At 45.9% G+C, this 22,061-nt stretch overlaps 1 protein-coding gene across 5 annotated transcripts in view; it reads left to right on the top strand.

Annotated features, from left to right (window-relative positions):
* Positions 1 to 22,061, top strand: part of SHFL (shiftless antiviral inhibitor of ribosomal frameshifting) — a 181,094-nt gene that overhangs the window by 6,104 nt on the left and 152,929 nt on the right. For 2 of the 5 annotated variants that reach the window (XM_083592305.1, XM_083592303.1), the window contains exons 2-9: positions 7,272 to 7,413; positions 10,206 to 10,255; positions 13,517 to 13,561; positions 14,548 to 14,580; positions 16,927 to 17,082; positions 17,672 to 17,775; positions 19,386 to 19,534; positions 20,031 to 21,691. In XM_083592305.1, coding sequence (XP_083448431.1) covers positions 7,344 to 7,413; positions 10,206 to 10,255; positions 13,517 to 13,561; positions 14,548 to 14,580; positions 16,927 to 17,082; positions 17,672 to 17,775; positions 19,386 to 19,534; positions 20,031 to 20,239 — 816 coding nt within the window. In that variant the 5' untranslated portion in view covers positions 7,272 to 7,343 and the 3' untranslated portion in view covers positions 20,240 to 21,691. Of the gene's footprint in view, positions 1 to 7,271; positions 7,414 to 10,205; positions 10,256 to 13,516; positions 13,562 to 14,547; positions 14,581 to 16,926; positions 17,083 to 17,671; positions 17,776 to 19,385; positions 19,535 to 20,030; positions 21,692 to 22,061 lie in introns of those variants that run through there. The other 3 variants (XR_014542880.1, XM_083592306.1, XM_083592304.1) reach the window with 3 other exon arrangements.

Genomic DNA, 22,061 nt, shown 5'->3' with positions numbered 1-22,061 from the left:
ATGGTTTATATACTTATGTATGGGTTTGCCTTGTACGTTTATGAATGTTTATTTTATATTCGGGACCTTAGAATTCTTATAACAACTACCAGCATTATCAACCAGTTTTTGAGCAACAGTGCTGGGAAAACAGTCACCAATAACAACTTTTCAGTCGCTTTAGCTTTTTATTGCTGTGCAGCTGACTGAGGGGTGCTGATCATATAACTTTGAAAGCTCATGTGTTAGCAACAACAAATTATGAATGTTTGGAATGCAAAACTACTGTTTGACCATGTTTATTAGCTGTATGGAGTTGTTAACAGAGAAATCTGAGGGCTCCCTTGGACAAAAAACAAGGACACCAGCCAGGAATACCAGAGCAAACAGCAGCCAGTAGGCTTGGTCTTTATTGAAGACTGTTGCCACAGGACTCCCACCTGTCACCAGGTGAAACAAGATGGAAGCCCCAAACAAAAGAAAACCCAAACTTTTATTAGCTGCTAATCCCCATGTTGCACCCCCCCAAACTACATCACTAATACATCACGGTTACATCATGAAAGGGGAGGTCTGGTGGCAGTAATCTGAGCATCCTGGACCCGGCCCCATTCCTCCCCTTGCCCTCCACCACACACCCATCAAGTGAAGCAAAAGAGATATTTACATTTCCCTGTTTCCCAGCCAAGTTAATCACACCCTTTTGTCTTCATCTGGGTTTGTTATTTCTGGAATGGCTACCTGTCTGGCACTCAGGTATCAGGATGCCAGGAATTATTACTCAGGCAGAGGCAGTGGCGGAGCTTCATGCTCCGAGGGTGGGGTGCGCCACCTGCGGGGGCAGGGTGCCCAGCGCAGGCGGGGGGGAGGGGATCGCGCTGCCAGGGGCGGTGCGCTCTCCCCGCACTCCTCTTCCTCTGCCAGTGGGCAGAGGGGCTGCTGAGTAGCTGAGCTCACATGTCTATATGAATTTCTGAAGTTTTCCCAGTGAGCCAGTACATAGATACATGGATCAGTGAATTGTTACATTTGGTATTGTGCAGCAGAGGCCCTTTGAATAGATAGGAAGAAACTGTGATGAAGTGTTTTGTTGGGACAAATCACAAAAGTCACAAAAGTGATTATGCTGATTTTGGCAGTGGGCTGCATGTGCATGATATCTGCTGGAGCCCCCCCCCCCCCATAAATTCCTGCCACAGAGTGTTCAGCTGTTCAAATACCTACAAGCAGAAAAGGTCGGCTCACTGGCTTCTTTCACACACAATGCTAAATGGCAGCCATGGAGAATCCATTATTTGGAAGCAAGGCTGTTATAGAAAAATGGGGTTTGGCTTTTACAGTCCAGCTTTCCCTTTAAGGGACCAAGTATCCCCTAAGTTCATTATCAGTCAAGAAGATAGTATGAAGAGAGGAACCAATTGAAAGCAAGGAAGATTTATCAGAGTCACCCCACCCCAATTGCTTGGAGGTGAGGACCCAGAACAAAGGGTGTAACAGCTTTTAAAGGCTTCAGAAATTGCCCAAAGACTACCAAAAAGCATTATACAGGCATCACAGAAAGAGGCGGTCTACAACAGAAATTTGAATGTATGGCTTGTCTCCTGTCTGTCAAGATATCAGAGAATGTTTACTGATTGCCTTTTCCTGGCCAGTCTGGGCCATTCCTTTGAAACAGTGAATATCTTGACTCCAGAATCCATTTTCACAGATTATGCATAGATATCTGCTCTTTTGACAAGTCTGCTTGGATAGTTATCAATACTCGTTACACATTTCACAGAGGAGAGGCTCAGGATTTCCTGCTTTGTGACTAGAGGAGTCTCAAGGCTGCCTAGGGGTCAGACATGGCTGCGGGATTGCTCTCTGTACTATTTTAGCACAGGTCTTACTAGTGATGTAGAAAAATTGGGGCTTGGCTTTTGCTGCCCTTTTGCTCTGAGTCCCCTAAGTCCATGATTGGTCAGGGAAGAATGGATGGAGGCAGAATCCAGTGAAAGCAAGGCAGATCTTTATTTTTCTGTTGCGACAGAGTCCCCAGCCCCCTTTCAAGGAGGTGAGAGACCAAGAACAAGTGCGCAGGAACCTTTAAAGACTTTAGACATTGCCCAACAAAGATCACCCTAAAAGCATCATACATACATCATACATACATACATCATCCAGAGGGATTCCAGAGAGCGTCCCAGGATGGGGAGAGGCAGCCCATCTTCTGGGGAAGGGAATCAGCGTAGCACCAGTGGAGAAGGGGGGCAGATGGGGGAATTGGCGAGGCGGTCCCATGACTCCTTGCCGGGGACCAGCGGGGAGAGTAAGGGTCCTCCGCTGCCCACACCCTCCTTGCGCAGAAGGCTTCCGCGCAGGGAGAGTAGGCGGAGACTAGGCGTCAAAGAGCTTCTTTGCTGGAAGAAGTTCAAGAAACGCCCACTGACGGATTCTGCCAGCGATTGAGACAGCCACGGGCGAGTGGCTGTCCGGACAGAAAAGGTTCACTCAGGCAACCCAGCCAGGTGTGGCGCCGGTTTACGCACGAGCAACCCCTAGAACCATTACAGCCCTTGACAGGATTTGTAAGGGAAAAGAACTACTGGGAAAGGTTTCTCCAATATATTTCCTTCCTCAGAGGAAATATTTGGGGTTATTAAAATTCAAGATAAGCTTCATGATTGCTCTCCTGTACTGTTTCAGACATATGTGTTTACCTTGTGCATTTATGAACATTTATTGTATATTTGATACCTTAGTGTTCTTATAACACTGGGGAAAGTTATATTTCATCAAGAAATTGGTTGATTCATAGAGAAACAAGGCTAAGTGAAAATATCCACTGTAAATGGGTGCATCTGGATACTTTGTTACCATATAACTGAGTTATGTTGCATAGGCCAAGGCCACTTGCAGAAGGGTTCCTATTGTATTACCTGTAGTTACATGCAGGGAGTTGGCTGTTTTCTGGACATGTTTAGATGCACCTGTTCCTGTGATTTTATAATGGCATGGCATTAATTTCTCTAACAAGGCAAAGGTGCCTCAAAACGCAGCCACCTCTCCTTGGTGGCGTGAGAGGCTGGAATGTGGCAGCTGGGTGTCCTGCATGCTGACAAAAACCATCTAAATCATTCACCAAGGAAAGCTGGATTTCTGCTGCCTTCACAGTACCAGGACTGGCAGTGCCCAGGCTAATCTCTAATCTTGCATGGACAAATTTCTCAAATGCAAATGGCTTGCCCAGGGGTCAGCAACCTTTTTCAGCCCTGGGCCGGTCCACCGTCCCTCAGACCATGTGGTGGGCCGGACTATATTTTGAAAAAAAAATTGAACGAATTCCTATGCCCCACAAATAACCCAGAGATGCATTTTAAATTAAAGCACACATTCTACTCATGTAAAAACGCGCTGATTCTTGGACTGTCTGCGGGCTGGATTGAGAAGACGATTGGGCCACATCCTGCCCCCGGGCCTTAGTTTGCCTACCCCTGGGCTACCCCATGGCTTCCACCTCCAGACCTTTGGTTTCATTAGAAACAGAAACCTCTGGCATGAGCAAAAGAGCCATCAGCACAGCAGATGTTTAAGTGCAGTGAATGTATCTGCAGAAAAGGAATAGAGCCTCAGCATGACATCCCTCCCTACGCAATGCAGTCTGGTCTGCCACATGTTCTGTTTCTAAGAGCTTCAGCAAACTGTGAGCAATTTTCCTCTGCTGTTGCGTGAGGGTGGTGTCATGGAGACTCTTGAGGTCATGTTTATCTTGTGCAGACTGAAGGCATGGAGGCAAAGGTAGGAGGAGTATCCCTTGTGCAATGCTGACGCAATCTCAAACAAAGTTGCCCTCGCTTGCCAGCAGGGCTGCCTGCCTAGTGATAAGGTTCGCCTGGTGCCTTCATTGCATACCTTCAGGTGCCAGGCGAAAATATTTATCTTTAACCAGGCATTCATCTTATTAACATTCTAGGGCCTTTAAAATGTGTTTGTGGGAGCAGGGTTATTGGCTTGTTTTTGTTTTGTTATTTATTTTGTATTGTCATTTTGTATTTTTATTTGTGAACCGCCCTGTGATATTCAGATGAAGGGAGGTGAGCCATCTGTTAGGGTGTGTGTGAGTGTATCTGTCTACTATCAGGTTTCCAGTACAGCAGTGGAGCCCCAAGGGGGGCAGGGCGTAGAGGGCACCCGCCTGCGTGCCACAGTTCAGGCAGGGAAGCTGCTGCCCACTCCCTCCCTGCTCTCTGCCACTGGGTCAGGCCTGACTCGGCAATGGAGGCAGAGCTGCTGGGGATGGGCGCGCCTTGCTGGGGCTGATGTGAGATGCTCTCTGCTGCCAAGTCAAACGTGACCCGGTAGTGGAGCTACTGCAGCCGGGCGCAAGGTGCCTTGCAGCCAAGGAGGGTGGGTAACAGCATTGCTGCTGACTCTCCTGCTGTCCACCGCTGGGTCAGACCTGACCCCTCAACAGAGCTACTGTGGCTCAGCGCACCTTGCTGTGGCTGAGGAGTGCGCTCTCTGCAGGTCACTGCGGAACTGCTGCCGCTGGGCACAAGGTGCCCTGGCAGCCACCCACTCGCTTGCTCTCCTCCCGCCATCAGGCCTGACCCGGGTGGCGGAGCTGCATCAGGCACAAGCGCCACAGCCAAGGCACAGCTCCTTCTGGTGCGGAGCCAGGTTCTGATGAAGGAGCCTGCTGTGGGGGTGCCTGTTTGCACCCCCTCTCAAAATTGCTCCCGGGGCCACGGCTCTCCCCAGTTCCCCCCATGCTACACCTCTGTTCCAGTAGGTATCTGTTGTCCTTGGAAATTACATCTGGAAATGATGGGTTTTTTGTGCTCCTAAGTTACATTTTCATACATGTGGGACATTTGCCTAGGCTCTCCAGATGTTGTAGAACTCCAACTCCCATCAGCCCCCGCCAGCATGGCTAAATGGTCAGGGTGGTGGGAGTTTAGCAACACCTGGAATTCAGCACATTTGCTAAAGATGGATTTAACACACTGATAGCCGTCACTTCAGGGATTAAAATAATAACAGTAATAGAAGGTGCAATTTCTCCCTTTCTGCCATTCCAACTTAAATTATACACACACATGCACAGAGCTGCTATAGAACCATAGAACTGTAGAGTTGGAAGGGACCCCAAGGGTAATCTAACCTGACGCCCTGCAATGTAGGAGTCTGACTATGGCAGAAGAGAGTGGTACTATTGCTTCACTTGATCCAGACACTAGACTTCTATTTATGTAGCATAGAATAACATTAGCTTATTTTGCTACTGCATCACCCTGTTGACTCATGTTAAGCTTGTGGTCCACCAAGATTCCTAGATCCTTTTCACATGTACTACTTGCAAACCAGTGTCCCCATCTTATATTTTTGCATCTGGTTCTTCCTGCATAAGTGCAGAACCTTATATTTATCCCTATGGAAATTCATTTTGTTAGTTTGAGCCCAGTTCTCCAATCTGTTAACGGTCACTTTGAATTCCGACTGTCTTCTGTGGCATTTGTTACCCCTCCCAGCTTGGCGTCATCTGCAAATTTGATGAGCATCCCTTCAATTCCTTCATCCAAGTCATTTATAAAGACCTTGAACAACAACAGGCCCAGGACAGAACCCTGTGGCACCCCACTTGTCACTTTTCCCCAGGATAACGAGGAACTAGTAACCTTTGTGTTCAGTCAGCCAGCCAGCTACAAATCCACCAAACAGTTCATCCCACATTTTAGCAGCTTCTCTGCATGAATAATCATGGGGGATTTTGTCAAAAGCCTTACTAAAATCAAGATACACTATGTCACCAGCATTCCCCTGACCCACCAAGCTTGTAAGTCCATCAAAAAAAGAAATGAGATTCATATGGCATGACTTATTTTTGAGAAACCCATGCTGGGTCTTAGTAATCACATCATCCTTTTCTAGGTGCTCACAGACTGACTGTTGAATTATCTGTTCTAGGACCTTTCTTGGTATCAATGTCAAGCTCACTGGTCGGTAGTTACCTGGGTCTTCTCCCCAACCCCCTTTTGAAGATGGGGACAACATTTGCCCTCCTCTAGTCTGCAGGAACCTCACCTGTTCTCTAAAAATTCTCAAATCATAGACAAAGGCTCTGAGGTTACATCCGCAAGCTCCTTTAGTACCCTTGGATGCAGCTCACCAGGCCCTGGAGATTCAAATTCATTTAATGTACCGTATTTTTCGCTCTATAAGATGCACTTTTCCCCTCCTAAAAAGTAAGGTGTGTCGTATGGAGTGAATGCAGGCTGCGCAGCTATCGCTGAAGCCAGGATCAGTGCGCACCGATCCCTCTTGCTCCCCCTGGCTTCAGGGATAGCCACGCAAAGCCTCTACAGGGCAGTGGGAGGAACACTCCCCCTCCCCTGAAGAGGTTTGGCACGGCTATCCCTGAAGCCGTGGAGAGGCACTGCGCAGCTCTTCCCTCTCTGCGCAGCGCCCCTTCAGCGAAGCGGGAGTAGAAACGGAGCCCCTGCGCAGAGGGAGAGAATATTGTTCTCCTCCTCTAAAACTAGGTGCGTCTTATGGTCGGGTGCGTCTTATAGAGCGAAAAATACGGTAGCTGGGTGTTCACTTACTACCTCTTTTCCTATCTTGGGCCATAGCCCTCCCCTTACATTATTTATTCTGTTAACACCAGGTTTGGCATCACTTTCCTTTTGGGTGAAGACAGAGGCAAAGTAGGTGTCGAATAGTTAGTTCTGCCTTCGCTTTGTCACTTAATAGCATTACTCCGTCTTCGTTACTCCATGTAGAGGACCTTCCACTTGCTTGTTCTTCCTCTGCTTCGGACATAGCTAAAGAAACCTTTATTATTTTTTAACCTCTCTTGCAAGCCTGAGTTCGTCAGAGCTTTAGCCAGCCTGACTTTCACCCTGCAACTGTTGATTACTCATGTCTACTTTTCCTTTGTGATTCCCCCTTTCTTCCATTTCCTATACATGGCCTTCTTAACTCTCAGCTCATCTGTCAGCCCCTTATGCAGCTACATCAATTTCCTTAGATGCCTCTCAATTTGCTTTTGGGCCTTCATTATTTCTCCACTAAAGATGTGGGAGTGGGGTTTGCAACTGCCACAGCCTGGGATGAAAGTGTTAAATGATGCACACACACAACTGTTTGTTTGTTTCAAACCTGATGTGATTGTTAAAGTTGGGTTTTGTGTCACGTCTAGCTTAGCCCCAATGAAAGGAGTGGACTTTAGAAACAACCCTGGCTAAGCTATGCAAGCTTTTTCTTTTTCTCCCTTGACCAACTGACTAACTGATCTTACACTTCCGGTGCAGCTGGAGAAAAGTGTTCGTCGACTGCGAGAGAAATTTTATGGGAAGGTGAGCATCAAAACGGCTACGGTGCTGATGAGGCAGTTCTGCAACAATCATGAGCTCGCTTGTAGTCGCATCATTCTCTGCAAAAATGAGCTGGAAGGTGAGTCAGCCATTCGTGCTGGTCAGAAGCACTGCATTGTATGGGAGAAGGGGGTGCCTGCAGGGCCATAAGAGGCATCTCCATATTGCAGCTGGGGAGTCTGAGAGTGCTTAGAACCATAGAACCATAGAGTTGGAAGGGAACCCAAGGGTCATCTAGTCCAGTCCTCTGCAATGCAGGAATTTCAACTAAGGCATCCATAACACATGACCAAACTGTGGGAAATTACAGTCAAATATAACTAGAAAGCATAGGGCTAGTTAATGAATGAAAGGGTTAAGATCATAGAACTGTGTTCCTAGACTCAATTAGGTCACGCCCCTCACCCAGAAGCATGGAAATTAAGTTTCTTCCTGGGTTCATTCTCTTTCACCATGTGAACTCACCGAGATAGGACATGGCTGAGCTTGCTCACTACAAGGTCAGACTATGTGCCCAGAGCTATTTCACTATATTTTGTAAACCCAATATTTTCTACCTGTGTACTTCTTGCTGTGGCATGGAATAGTACATGAACCTGACCTTGGACTTTTGTAAGTAAAGCCTTTAAACTTGCTAATGGTGTGCTCTGTTCATTGCAAGAGGCGATGGGAAGTGCTGCAAGCAGCTAGAACAGGATATTAAAAAGGTCTAACAGCCTATATTCCTCACACTTCACTGTGCTGCATGATTCAGTGTTTTTAAATTCTGCTGAGGGCTCTGTCCTGCTGGAGAGTGTGTGTAGCCCTGCGCTTTGGATCTAGGGATCCAGCCAAGTCCTTTATTAATTAACACCAATGATCTATATCTACTTTTGTCCCCATATACCCAGCCACACACCCAACCTCTGCTCCCTTCATCCATGACGCCTGGGATTGATGGGAGTTGGAGTCCAACAACATCTGGACAGATCTCCTATACCCTGGGCTGCAGGCTTCAGTGTTAAAGTACTAGGTTAGGCAAGGTTTTGTGTAACTACAAAAAGCACAAGTTGATGCCTGCCTGAACAGGTTGCCCAGCCTACTACTACTAGGACATTCCTTCCATGCAAGACCCATATAAGATAGTAGAATTATAGAGCTGGAAGGGACAACAAGGGTCATCTAGTCCAACTCCCTGCAATGCAGGAATCTCAAAGTATTCATGACAGAAGGTTGTCCAACCTCTGCTTAAAAACCTTTAATGAAGGAGAGTCTACCACCTTCCAAAGGAGACAATTCTACTGTCAAAAAGCTCTTACCTACAGAAAGTTCTTCTGTTTAGTCAGAATCTCCTTCCTTATATCTTGAAGCCATTGGTTCAAGTCCTGCTCTCCAGAGCAGGAGAAAACGAGCTTGCTCCATCTTCCATGTGACAGCCCTATTGGAAGTTCTTCTACTGTTACCCTGCAGAAATGGGGAGCCTCTAAAGAGGGCAGGCACGTGAATGAGGGCAGCCCAGCAGCTGCAGCACATCTGACTGGCACTCCAAGAAGTACCTTCACAGTACATATACAACCGCCATCTTGTAGAGCACAATATATTGATGAAGCTTGCTAATGTCAAAGGAGACTGATGTATGGGTGACCAAAAGGAAAAGTAGAAGGAATGAATGAAGATTGTTCTGCCATTGGACAAGACAATCCTTAAAACAGTTTATCATTTATTTAAACAATGTTTATACCGCTTAACTGCAGTCGTCTCTAATTGGTGTATAAGAAATACAATACAGAAAAGGTAGAAGTTCCTCTGGTCTCTCGCTGCACCAGCAAAATCAAGATACCTACCCACATGACACTCCCAGAAGCTCCGTTCATATACTATGAAAAATAATGAAAGTTTATTGTTTTCCCCACAAGCCTATTTCCTCCCCTGTGTCTCCCCACTTCTCGTTCCCCACCCCAGCCCCATACTGCCCATAACAAAGATGTCTCAAACTGAACAGAACTGACCTTCCTGACTTTATGATTTGAAATTCAGAGACACTGAATGTACTTTTTATTCATGAAAATCTTTTAATAAAAGCAAAAAGAAAAGAAAAGGTAAATGTTCAAATAGTAAAATCAGACTTCAGTTACAGTGCCTGCTGGAATAAAGAAGTCTTCAGTGGGCACCCGACATTCAGCAGGGAGGCAGGGGCTGTCTGGCCTCAGCTGGAAAGAAGTTCCATAAAATTGGGTCTACAGTACTAAATGCACAGCTCCAGGTGGATCTGAGCTATGGGGGACCAGTAACCGTGACTCCCTCAAAAACCTCAGTGGCTGGACAGCAATATAAGGGATTAGGCGTCCTGGATCTGAGGTGTTAGTGGCCCTGTAAATTAAGACCAGAACCTTGAACCTCACCTGAGCCACTATAAACTTTTGAGCACCTGAGTTAAGTGCTGGCAATAATCTGTCCCCATCCACCTTTTGCACCAGCTAGAGCAGGGCTTGTTTTACTACAAAAAGAGGCGCCAGAACTTGTTTTTAGGGGAGCACCCACCCAAAGTTGTTGAGCTTTTTTGGTCCTTTCTGCACCATCAATACCGCAAAATAAACCCGCCTCTGATGCACAGCTACGAGCCGCACAACCCCAAGGAAGGGGCGCAACACCAAAGCCCTGAGCTGGAGTCTCCAGGCCAGACCCACACAGAGTGCATTGCAGCAGTCGATTAGAACAAAGGGTACAAGTCGATGTAAACTGACTTGTGTTTTATACAGCTCCCTCTCCTCTGGTCACAGAATGCTTTCAATTCCTAGCGTCAGCACATTTACATTTCACAGTTTGAGACCTCCTTCCTAACAGCAACTCACATTCAGCCTGCTCTAACTTTGTGATGTTGCTGTTTTTTAGATACGGACCCAGAAGATGGAGAGAGCCTCGATGATGATCCTGTGGCTTTGGTAATTCTCTGTCTGTTTATCTTAGGCAGAGGTGAAAAGCTGGGAAAAGGTAGATGAAGAGTAAGGAGTCAGAAGCTACTTTTAAGGGGCATTTATAGATACTGAAATGTTAAACAAATGAAGCTCTTATTAACCCAACAGCTGTGCTATCCTAATTTAATAACTCTACTCGCCAGCTAAAGCAGCTGAGGGTAGCCAATGGGTCTTCCCATCGGTGAGTTAGGGACGAGACCAACCGTGGGTTTCACAATTAAGAAGGCAGTTTGCTGTAGAGGAAAGTGAGGGGCAGGTGGGAAACGTCAACCTGGGAATGTAACCCATCTAAGAGAAGCAGAACACTGCTCCTAAGCCTCTGCTGCCTTGTGGTTATACTCATTTGTAAGAAAGCCTTCAGGAGTAAACCCCGAGGAAACATCCATACCTGCTGCCTTGCGGAACATCACTGGCTAAGGAGTAAACCCAACACAAATCTGCAATGGAATCCCTAAGACTGTTGGGTGGCATTTTGTACGTCTCCTTCTGGCAACTCATGCAGTCAGGCTGGTGCCATATGTATTGCTCTGTTTTCATTTGAACCACATCAGCAAGGCCGAGAGGCGGTTCTTGTCATCTGGGCAGCCCAGGGCCTCTGTACATACTGCCCTGGCTTGCACCCCAGAGAGGTCAAAAGTGCTCCTAACTCAGCAAAAAAATGTAGGAAGCAGCAGTTACGAGTTATCAGTCTCCACAACCACAGCAGGTGCAGTACTTCTCTAGCAGCTTGACTTCACCCTTGGTGGAAAGATGCCTTCTTGAGACAGACAAACGCCAACAAAGTGGGTCCAATTATCCATGGTCCAGTTATGACCTAAATAAATAAGTCTGCAGATAAATATTAATTACGCAAGATAATAAAACATTTCTAAGTCTTTAAGGTGAGGTTTGACTGAGATTTTGAACACTCACTTAGGAATGCTGATATTAAATTGAATTTCAGACAGTCACTGTGCAGTACTTTGAATAGTTGTCAGCAGCACAAAATTCCAAGAAACTAGGAAGTGCTGGTGCAAAACATTTCAACTACATTTTCCTATTCTGCTGTTTGTATTAAATATTGTCACCTGTCCCAGACACTCAGGATGAGACAGACTATAAATCTTACTAAACAAATAACCCAAATACAGTGATCTCTCATACTCTAAGCATAATTCCCAAAACTCACCTACTGAGTCCCCCCAAGAGAATAATATTAAAGGGGGCAAACTCACCTCACTCAGCATCTTGGGTGCCTTTTTAATGCCATTTCCTTAATTCTGTTTTGGCCTCCAAAACTGGGCCTGGTGATTTCTGCCTGGAGATGCAGAGGGCTATGACTCCTTTAAAAAAAATTACTTATCATTTTCATTTTTAAACAAATTTAAACTAAACCATTTTAAGTCCATATACAAAGCTTTATCATCAACTTCCCTTCCCCCCCATCCATGGTTCGTTTTATTATCTCATTTTTCCAATTTGATATCAAAATATTCCTTACTGCTGGATTTATTCTAATACTGCTAATGTTTTAATATGTTTACAATAGTTTTTCAAATATTCAACATATCTTTTCCAATCTTCTTTGTATTTTTTTAATCCTTATCTATGCATCAGATTAGCCATTTCTAGATAGATAATTTATTACGGTCAAAGATCAGCTCACATAACATAACACAATAAAAACAGCGTTCATAAAGATAAAATATACAATCGGAGCAGATTGCAGCTCATGAGTTAAAATTGAGATATATACATACACCCGTACAACTGAGATTTGGGCTACCATAAAAAATTGACCCTGAGGCGCCCCAAAGGGCGACTTCAGCATTTCCCTAGTAAGCTATTTTATTCTAGAGGATGATCTGTGCCTACAAATCTGGGCGCAGAATCTGGCTGCCAGCCAGGTCGTCTTGTGATCTTTGCCTAAGAGGAGAGAGTTAAGTTTAGACTTGTCTGAAAGATCGGCGAGCCTCTTCAGCGAAGGATCAATGGTGTCTCTACGAATCTCAACATAAAAAGGACATCTAAAAAATATATGTTTGGGGCTTCCTATTTCCCCTAATGGGCAGGCACAAAGTCTCTTCTATAGGAGCCTTCCAGAACTGGTGAGGGCAAGGTCAAGCTTCTAGCAAGAGTGAAAGCCCTCTTGCGTTTCTGGATGTGAGGAAGTAGAGATATGTTGCTGGAGCGGCTACGTATCTTCCGTTTCCTATGATTTTATTATCGTACAGTCCTGTTGTCTCTCTATGTCCCTGATTCTTTTAGCCATTTCTATGTATTCTATCAGTTTTGTCTGCCATTCTTCCTTTGTTGGTATCGTGCCCTACTTCCATTTCCCAGAAGTTCTTTGTTATTTTGCAAATCCACCACATATGATAAAAGTGGAGGACCATGACTCCGAGGAGACCTGGAAGGAACGGAGGGCAGGAAAGGGAGCAGGGGGAAATGCTCCAGTCAGAGGTCCCATTTGCCCCCCCCCCCTGTTTAAAGCTGTATCCTGCTTTAAACAGTCATGGCTTGCCCAAAAGAATCCTGGGAAGTGCCGTTTGTTCTGGGTGCTGAGACTTGTTCAGAAGCCCCTCTTCCCCTCCCAGAGCTGCAGTCCCGGAGTTCCTGGGAAGGGGGGCTGCCTGTTAAACCAGCCTGGATATTGTAGATTGGTGAGGAGAATAAGGGCTGCCTATGTGTATGATTCTGCTTGAAGTGTATAGTGCAGATGGGGCACAGAACAGGACCTCTCCTCTCACTGGGGTGCTCAGTTCCCCACCAGTAAGAAGAGCCTCCCATCTGGCTCCTAAGTTTTCACAGAATCATAAATGTGGAGAAAAACTCAAGGTCATCTAGTCCAACCTGCTAATGCAGGAAAGTCACCGACTGCAGCAACAGATTTGAGGCACCACTAATTATATGTTTGTGTTTATCATTTTTCTCACCATGAAAACCTCCCTCGTTCTCTTAGAATGGCAACGGCGCCCACCTGAGAGGTCCCAGAATGGAGTTTCAGCAAGTTCCAGTTGAAAAAAAGCCCTGCCTGGGAAAATGATGGATCATATAGTTACTGTGACATGAATTCTGAGCTGTTTGTTATTTAAGAATTAACTGCACTTTCAGTCTTCCTGATCAATAGTCTTTTGTCACTTTCAGAAGTGTGTATGTCACCTAGATATGTATTGTCCTTCTTATTTTATGGGTCCAGTTCTTCCTGCTGTCTGGTAGCCACTTTCAACACTTTTCTTCTTGTTGTAGAGAGTGGTGGATAAACTGGAACAAGAAGAGGAGCAGAAGAAACAGGTGATTGGGGAAGGAGGAGTGTATTTTGTAGGGCAGAGCCCCACGGGTAGATCTTAACTGACTTGGCAAACCCTTTTTGAACTGCTTTTTGACAGGTGATGGGAATAGTAAGAATACTCTCAGAATACTTCTGGGGTGTGTGCAGTTCAGGTAAATTAGGGTCTCCCACTAGAGAGACCATTAAAACTTTCTTTTTCTGAGCTGCTTGTATAACATGACTAAGACAAGCCAGCCAGGTTAGTTGCCGCTGATGCTAGTAAGAACAAGAAGCAGAAAGATCTAAACGGGTAGGCACAATCCTGCCAACGAACCAAATGGGAAATGTGCAGGAGAATCTTCCAGAGGATGGCACCCAAAGAGGGAAAAGACACCATTTGGATTTTTCACAGGCACCAACATATCTTGAGCCATCCTTTTGTGTAACAATGATACCAGCAGCTCAATCTCACATTTGTCTGCCAGCCACTAGTCTTGTCCCTGAATTCCTAACCGCATTAATAAAATATCAAAACAGAAAGCAGTGAAGGTCTTATTCCATATTCTATTCACTTCCAATAGCTGGGGCGAGACACACAATTGAGTTGCACCCTGATCTTAGGTGGTTCATTCCAATGTCATGTCTTTCTTTTACTTACATCTTCTTTAATTCTTTTAAAAAGAAGAGAACGCCAAGAGAGGACCAGGTGCAAAGCAGGAATAAACTCTTAAAAATTCAGTGGATGTCACTTTCTTAGGTTTGTATGTGTGCATATGCAGAGTATGTTGTCTGTATGCATGTGTGCAAAATATGTTGTGTGCACAAGTGCTGTGTTTTTAAATCTGGTCCTAATTTTGTAGGACGACCAGAGAAAACCCTCAGGAGTTATAAACAGCATGTAGCATTTGAAAAGGATATGCTCAGTGAATGTTTTTGTGTTCAAACAATGTGTACTGGGTTATATTGATTGAATAATGTTGTGCATCATAGTTTATTTCTTTCCTTGCAGAAACGAAATGACAAGAGTGATGAGAAAATAAAGGTGAGAATAGTTCCAGGGCTGGACGGTTGTGGTCACTGGGACAGAACCATTGGGGGTGGAAGAAGGAAAATAAGGGAAAGATCGGAGAAAGAAAAAGAGAATCCACCATACTGATGTGCCGTTAAGTCATAATTAAAACTTTATTACATTGGTACGGAGTGTTAAAGCAATCAACAGCTGCCATCATTCCTGACCATTGGTCATGCTGGCTGGGACTCACGAGAATTGGAGTCTGTTACAGAGAATTGGGAAGGTTAATGTTAAATTGTTAGAAAATGCTCAAAATGTTGGCATTCCAAGACCTCAGTCCTTCCTATGTTCCTGCATTCCTTAATGAGCAACCAAGGTTGACCTTTGTAGTTAAGAAAACAAGGTCCACATGCGTTGGGCCGGTGACATTTTGGGACATCCCCATGGTCAGCATGGCAGCCATGAAGTCCTGAGCCACCCCACAGCCAGTCACGTTGGCATGGATGTTGAAGTCCCCCCAAACCAGCAGTCTGGGAGTCCTCAACCCTGCCTCCAGAACCAGCTCTGTCAGCTCAGGCAGGGAGACTGCTGGGCAGCGAGGCGGGTGGTAAACCAGCAGAATGGCAGGAAGAGCGGTGGCAGCCAGTGGCCCAGGAAGCACCTGAGGAGGAAGGGGACTTTGAACCAGATTCAGGCTGGTGGGGCAGAGAGGAATCATCAGCAGAGAGTAAAGGCGAAGGGGAGAGGCTTGAGGTGGCCAAGACGCAGAGAGAGGAGGAGCAGGGGCTGTGTCTCCTGCTCTGCAATACAGTATTGATTCTTCCCCTCCCCCATTCTCAGCACAGGAATGAAGTCGAGAAAAGGCTGGAACAATTAAGAAAAGATGAGTCACAGTGAAAAAAATGCAAGGAGGGAGGTATAAATCAAGGGAAGAAAGTGGCAGGAACTTTAGCTTCTGCAACTGACTTGCTTAACTGTTGGATGTACCTTGTGCTGTCTCCTTGGCACAGCAGTAAAGTTAATTCCTGCCAAGCCATGCCTGTTTCTGTTACAGTGTTGAACCACAGACAGGAAGGCTGCCTGACACAGAATCCCTAATCTATCCTGATTGCCCAGTGCCAGCAACACACACTCTAGATCCTCCCACAACTGGACAGAGAGCCTGGAGAGAGAGATGGAGTCTCTACAGAACACAGCAACTCCTCCTCCCCAGCCCTCAGGTCTGCCCTGTTGTTCACTGAGTACCCAGATGGGCACAGCTGGGTGAGACCAACTCCACCCTACTCAGCCACCCAGGTCTTCGTGGTACAGACCAGATCAGCCTCCATGTCCATCATCAGATCATAGATGAGGGAGGTCTTACTCAGAGCCAAACCAAAATTCAACAACAGCAGCTGCAGACCCAAGGGCTGACTGATAGGACAACTGAAATTCCCCGGACTGAAGCAGGGGCTGGCACACGGCACAGTCACTAACTGCTTGTACCGTGTGCCCCTTACCTGGTCTGCCCCACCTCCCACACCATACGTTCTCCTACCCAGAACCACTGTGGTTGACCCCCTGCTCTCCCCACTTATTTTCCTCCCAAACACATCTCCTCTTCCTTAATAAAAACAGCAACCCGCCCCCAAATCAGAAACAGTTAAAGCAATTAAAACATTTAAACCAGTTGTAGCTGTTAGCCCTGCCTCTGCTTTGCAGCTGGTGCTACAGCCAGGAGATGCTGATTGGCTGCAGGTGCAGAGGCCACCAGATCGCGGCTGCTCCCAGCTGATGCAAGGCTAGCCAGGAGGGAAGGGGAAGCTGCTGGTGGTGAGAGCACGGAAGTCTCTCTTCCTCTCCTGTTCACCTTCTTGCCACAACCAGCAGACCCTTGGTTCTTGGACTTTCCTTTTGCCCCAAGCTTTCTAGACACAGGTCCACACTTTAAAGTTCTGTGTTTGAGTGTTTTCCTTGCAAAAACCTGCCCTTTAATGCTGAATCAGAACAAATGGCAATTTGGGTTTTCTGCAGATTGCAGTTTGCTCAATTCAGTGGTAAATAGCGAGTTTTTGTGGGGAAAGTGTTGCCAGGGTGGGGGGTGGGGAAGCACACTTGCACACAGTGCTTTACAGACTGGACATGTGCCTAGAAACATGTCACAAAAGGAAGTCTGGATCAGCCCCTTGTTTCTCCCTCAGTGCTGGTCAACCCAGGCCCATCCACTAGGAACAGGGCCACAGTAGCTTTCTTCTTCATCGTCGTCTTCTGACCAGTTGCTCAAGTTGGACAGGTGTGAGGGAAGCGGGTTTGCCCTTGGCCACGAAGGAATTTCCTGGCCCTTGGAGGACCACCCAGGAGATCACACTCACACGCTTCATGTTTATTCTTCCCCAGGAGGTTGCTCAGCAGCTGAAGTGCTTGCCTCTGACGCAGAAGAACCTGCGCATGTTTGACAATGCCGAAAAGAACCGCATCCCACCTGAAGACCGTCAGTTTTCCTGCCAGCCCTGTGACAGTATGTGGTGGCGTCGAGTCCCAAAGAGAAAACAGGTGTGTGTGCATGCATGACCATGTGTCGTGGATCATCTGCCTCAAAGGGTCAAACTGATGGCCACGTACAACCACTGAGGTAGCTCAACTAAAAGGGAGATGGGTGTTTTCTCAGGATATTAACCCTTCTTTACCCTCACTTCTCCCATTCCTCCCTCTTTTGTCTCCCCATCTTTGCCTAAATTTAAAAGGAAAAATAAAAGTATGTGTGAAAATTCTTTGGCGCACAGGCCAAATGCACCTCACAGCTTCCTCTCCTTATTCTGTCCCTGCACAGCAGTTAGGCTTGAAAAAGGGCTTCCAGTGGTGCTAATGAAGGGTTTTTCAGCCTAATTGCTAGGGGTGTGTGTGTATGTGTGTCACACACTGGTTAACCCTCCCCTACCAATGCGCTGACTTCTGATGACAATCCCCACACCCAATAATTGGGGTTGGAAAAATAAAAGAAGTTCCATTGGCTCCTTATTCCTATGCCAGACAGAACCTATTTTCAGAGGTGTTGCAACTGAGATAATCACCTTCCCCCATTTTGTGGTTCATTGCTGGAGTTTGGGTGCCTTTTTAGCTTCTCATTTGATGCCCTCCACAGGTGTCCCGTTGTCACCTGTGTGGGAACAAGTATGACCCAGTGCCTGAAGACAAAATGTGGGGTACAGCAGAGTTCACTTGCCCCTCGTGTGGCCGCACCTTCAGGTGAGCAGCACGGACTGAATGACTCAAGCGTGTAGGACAGAGGGGGACTTCAGTATCTACATTGGTTTTCCATTGTTCCAGAGGGAAGGACTGGAACCAACAGTTTCATGTTAGAATTTAGACTATAAACATTAGGATTATTTTCTTGATTGTACCAGCTGTTGGACATTGAAACATCAGGCTGTCTCAGAAGGTGGTGGGCTCACCTTCACTAGAGGATTTTAAGCAGAGGCTGGATGGCCCCCTGTTATGAATGGCATAGCAGTGGAATTCCCGCATTAGCAGGGGATTGGACAGGGACTGCATACACACTATACCTTTAAAGCGCACTCAAAGCCCTTCCTTTCCCTCAAAGAATTCTGGGCACTGTGGTTTCCTAAGGGTTGCTAGGAATTGTAATTGAGGGAGGTAAACTACAGTGGCCAGAATTCTTTGAGGGAAAGGAAGGGCTTTGGGCTTTAAAGGTATAGTTTGCACGCAGCCACTGTCTCAGGAGTAAGATCCATTCAACACAGTGTGACTCTTCTGCATGTGTAAGCATAAGACTGGGCTCTAGGATTGGGACCGGCTGCTGAAGGGTGGGCAATAAATTTAAATAAATTTTGCTGCTCCAGAGAAGCGGGCACGGAGCAATGGATCCAAACTACAAGAAAGAAGATTCCACCTAAACATTAGGAAGAACTTCCTGACAGTAAGAGCTGTTTGACAGTGGAATTTGCTGCCAAGGAGTGTGGTGGAGTCTCCTTCTTTGGAGGTCTTTAAGCAGAGGCTTGACAACCATATGTCAGGAGTGCTCTGATGGTGTTTCCTGCTTGGCAGGGGGTTGGACTCGATGGCCCTTGTGGTCTCTTCCAACTCTATGATTCTATGATTCTAATAAGTAATAATAAATAGCTTTTACCACAGTCAGCAATCTTGTTTGGCATATAACTAAGGATATTGAGACAAGTCATCTTGTTATTCTATTTGACCTTCCTTTCTTTAATTGATCTCTCACTTATTGGTCAGAAAAGATTGGCTGATATTTTTTCAGAGGGTAAACCTCATGGTCCCTTCAGAATCTACCATTCTATGATTCTAATATGGGTTTAACAAAAATATTAGTATGCCTTGAGGGCTGGGAATCTTCAGAGCCTAAATCTTCAACTAAAGGGAGCAAACAAAACAGTTTGCTAGTTGAAAAGGCTCTGAGTTTCTTTCCTGAGTTAGCCTGAAACAGGCGTCGCCTTTTGTGGCGGGGGGTGGGTGGGTGGGTACAGTTTGTCCTGTGGGATTCTGCTGTCTGTTTTTAGGAGGGTGCTTCTTCCAAATCGTTGGTATTATTTGTTCTGGTGTTGCTTCACCCAAAGGAAATTAAATGTGATAGTGCTCTACCCTAGAATGCTTGGCACTGGGAGAAGTGGGGTTTCTGACGTGCAGTATTGATATTTTGAGCTAGGTTGATTCCTTATTGCTTGGTATAATTTTCTGCGCAGTGTAATGGTCTTCCTGAGAGCTCCACAAAATAAAATGGCAAAAAATTAGTTAAAAAATGAGGTATATCAGAACATGACAGAAAATAAGTAAGTGTATCAATAAATAAAGGCACTCCCTCCATCTCTTGACTGCAGTGGTTCGGCCCAGATGGGGACCCCGTCTCCCTGCTACAGTTGCCACAGCCCTGTTCTCCCGAGTTTTATCATCCCACCTCGCAAGAAGCTGGGACCAAGAAGCAGGCAGCAGCATTCGTGTTTTGCAGAGGATTGCTACAACCGAAGAGGTGGGGCTGAATGTGCAATGAATAGGCATTGTGCCATGGGGTGTCCCTTCCCTGCTAGGTGGCCACCATGTGTTGTTGACTTGCCATGCCAAGTGGCATCCGGTCCCAGTTTGCAGAAATGGGACCAGAGTAGAAAGACGTTGGAGCAAAATTCCAGGCATATTATTTGGCAGAGAGGAAAAAGTGCCTTCCTGTGTTTGCCCTTTTCCTGTGGCTCTACAAAATGTGCTTCATGTTCATGAGAGACAATGTGCTGACTATTTCTCTGGAGTATTGGAACTTTCCCCATACTGCTGCCATGATCAGCACAGAAGGAATGTTGGCTGGGGGAGGGGGGAGGGGTAGAGCTTGACTGCCTTCTAGAAAGTGTGGAAACAAGGGAGTGTAGGAAGGTGAGTTCATGTATGGCTGGTCCAGCAAAACAGATAATTCACTTTCATCCCTGGGTCTGTGGATGTTTGCACATTTCACCTCGTGTCCTCCTGTCCCCTTACAGAGCCCCATATACCAGGAACTCACTGTGTGCATCCCCAAAGCCGCGTCAAGAACAGCTTGCCCAAAGTCATCTACCCCAGCCAAGAGCATGATAGTACTGGCTCCACGGTGGCCACCTGCTTAAGTCAAGGCAGCTTGGCATTCTGTGACATCAATGAGCTCATCCTGGAAGACCTGAAGGAAGAGGAGGCTGGCGAGAGCAGCAATTAACCCCCTGGATGTCTGGAGCGGGAATGGATGGGAGATGAATGCCAGCTTGCAAACTAGCGAGCATGGCTGGGAAAGGGGTCTTTTTTCTTCTTCAAGCTGAACAGTTCTAATGATGCACATGAATTTCCCATTCTGGGCTTCTCTTTGGCTCTGCACTTTGTCTTATCTTCTCAGTGTGGCTTTTCTTTGCTTTTGTTGTCAGTCTTATTTCTTTTCTGGAGAGCTCATCTTCTAGATGTATCTTAGCCATAGATTTAAACTGGTTTTAATAGTCATCTTCTCTCCTCAATTCTCACCACCCTCACCCACTACAATTCCTAGGATCCTTTGGGAAAACTAGTAAAGAAAGCTAGAACTGTGTGGATGTGTTCCATCTTATGTCCAATCAGCCCTCCTTGACATCTCCCATTGGAGCCAGTTGTCTGTGGAACTTGACGATGTCCTAGCTTCCAGTGGTTAAACTGACCTTAAAAGAACTAAGAGGCTTTTCAAAGATTACGCTTCTGTCCTGTTCATCATGATCTTTTACCAGCTCTTTGAACTTTCATATGGAGTTGGCATGAGAGGATCATGTTTGTGTGTTCTGGTGGGAAAACTACTACTGGTCTTGTCAGTAGTTTCCATTAGCTCAGAGGTGGTTAACCTGTAGCACTATTGTTCCATCAGCTCCAGCAACATTGAAAATAACCGTGGCTGATGGGAGTTGTAGTTCAGCAGTATCTCAGAATGAGGTCCCCATTCCTGTATCAGGTGGAGTCATGATTAGAAAGAATGCATGCTGCTTCAAGCTCTAGGAAAACTCTCCAAACCCAGCAAGACATGGAGGAGGCCAAGTTTCTTTTTATTATGTTGCTACAGCTTTAGGAACTAAAGTGTAGGTGGCGGAGATTGAAAATTTCCATACTGTACTAGTAAGGTGTCTTTCCTCAGGGAGGTTGCAGAAAGAATGGGAATATTGCAGCTTGACCTTTCAAGCAATGCTCTCTGCCTCCCAGAGCTTGTGTGGCTAGAAATTAAAAGGGTCGGGGATGGAGAAGTTGGAGGAGCCTGGTTGGGGTAGCTGTGCTCTGTTAACAGTCCTGTTCAGAGAACCCAGTTCCCTTCCCATTGAGCATGTAGAAAAGGCAGTTTTATGTGAATCTTTCTTAATTGTTATGAAAACTGTATTGTTGTAAACCACTTTGGGAAACCTTTTTAGGGCTGAAAGGCAATATAGCAATGTTTTACCAAATAAGGTAATCTGTGCAGGATTTGTGATATTAGCATTGATCTTGGAAAAACAAATCAGTACAGGGTGATGTATCTTAATCTCCAGTTTGAAAGGTTTCAGATCTATCTACAACACACTGTCTCATGTTTATGGGCAAATGTTTTCTATCATGTATGTAGATATTATTTCTTGCCCTGGTGCATTAAAAAAGTGGGTGCAATTAAAATTATGTTTTCTCCCCCACCATTGAAATGTTGCCTGATTTCTACAGTTCAAAGGGCCAGCAACCTGTATAAAAATGATCAAAAGACTGGTCTGTGAATTGTTTCTGGGATAGCTCAGTCAGTAGAACATCAGACTCTTAATCTCAGGCTCGTGGGTTCAAGCCCCACGATGGCCAAAGGATTGCTGCATTGCAGGAGGTTGGGCTAGATGACCCTCATGGTCCCTTCCAACTCTCTGCAATTCTAAAAAAAAGACTGGTCTGTGCTGGGAAGACCCACATGGGGCAGTGCCCAGAAGCACAGTCCTTTAATCACAGACTACATAAACACTCACCCATTTGTAGCACAATTCCCCCCCCCCCAATAACAAAAAGTTTTTCTCAATATT

This window comes from Podarcis filfolensis (genome assembly GCF_964270895.1).
Source record: "Podarcis filfolensis genome assembly, chromosome: 17".
NCBI lineage: Eukaryota > Metazoa > Chordata > Lepidosauria > Squamata > Lacertidae > Podarcis > Podarcis filfolensis.
This window is presented reverse-complemented; position numbering and strand designations above follow the sequence as displayed.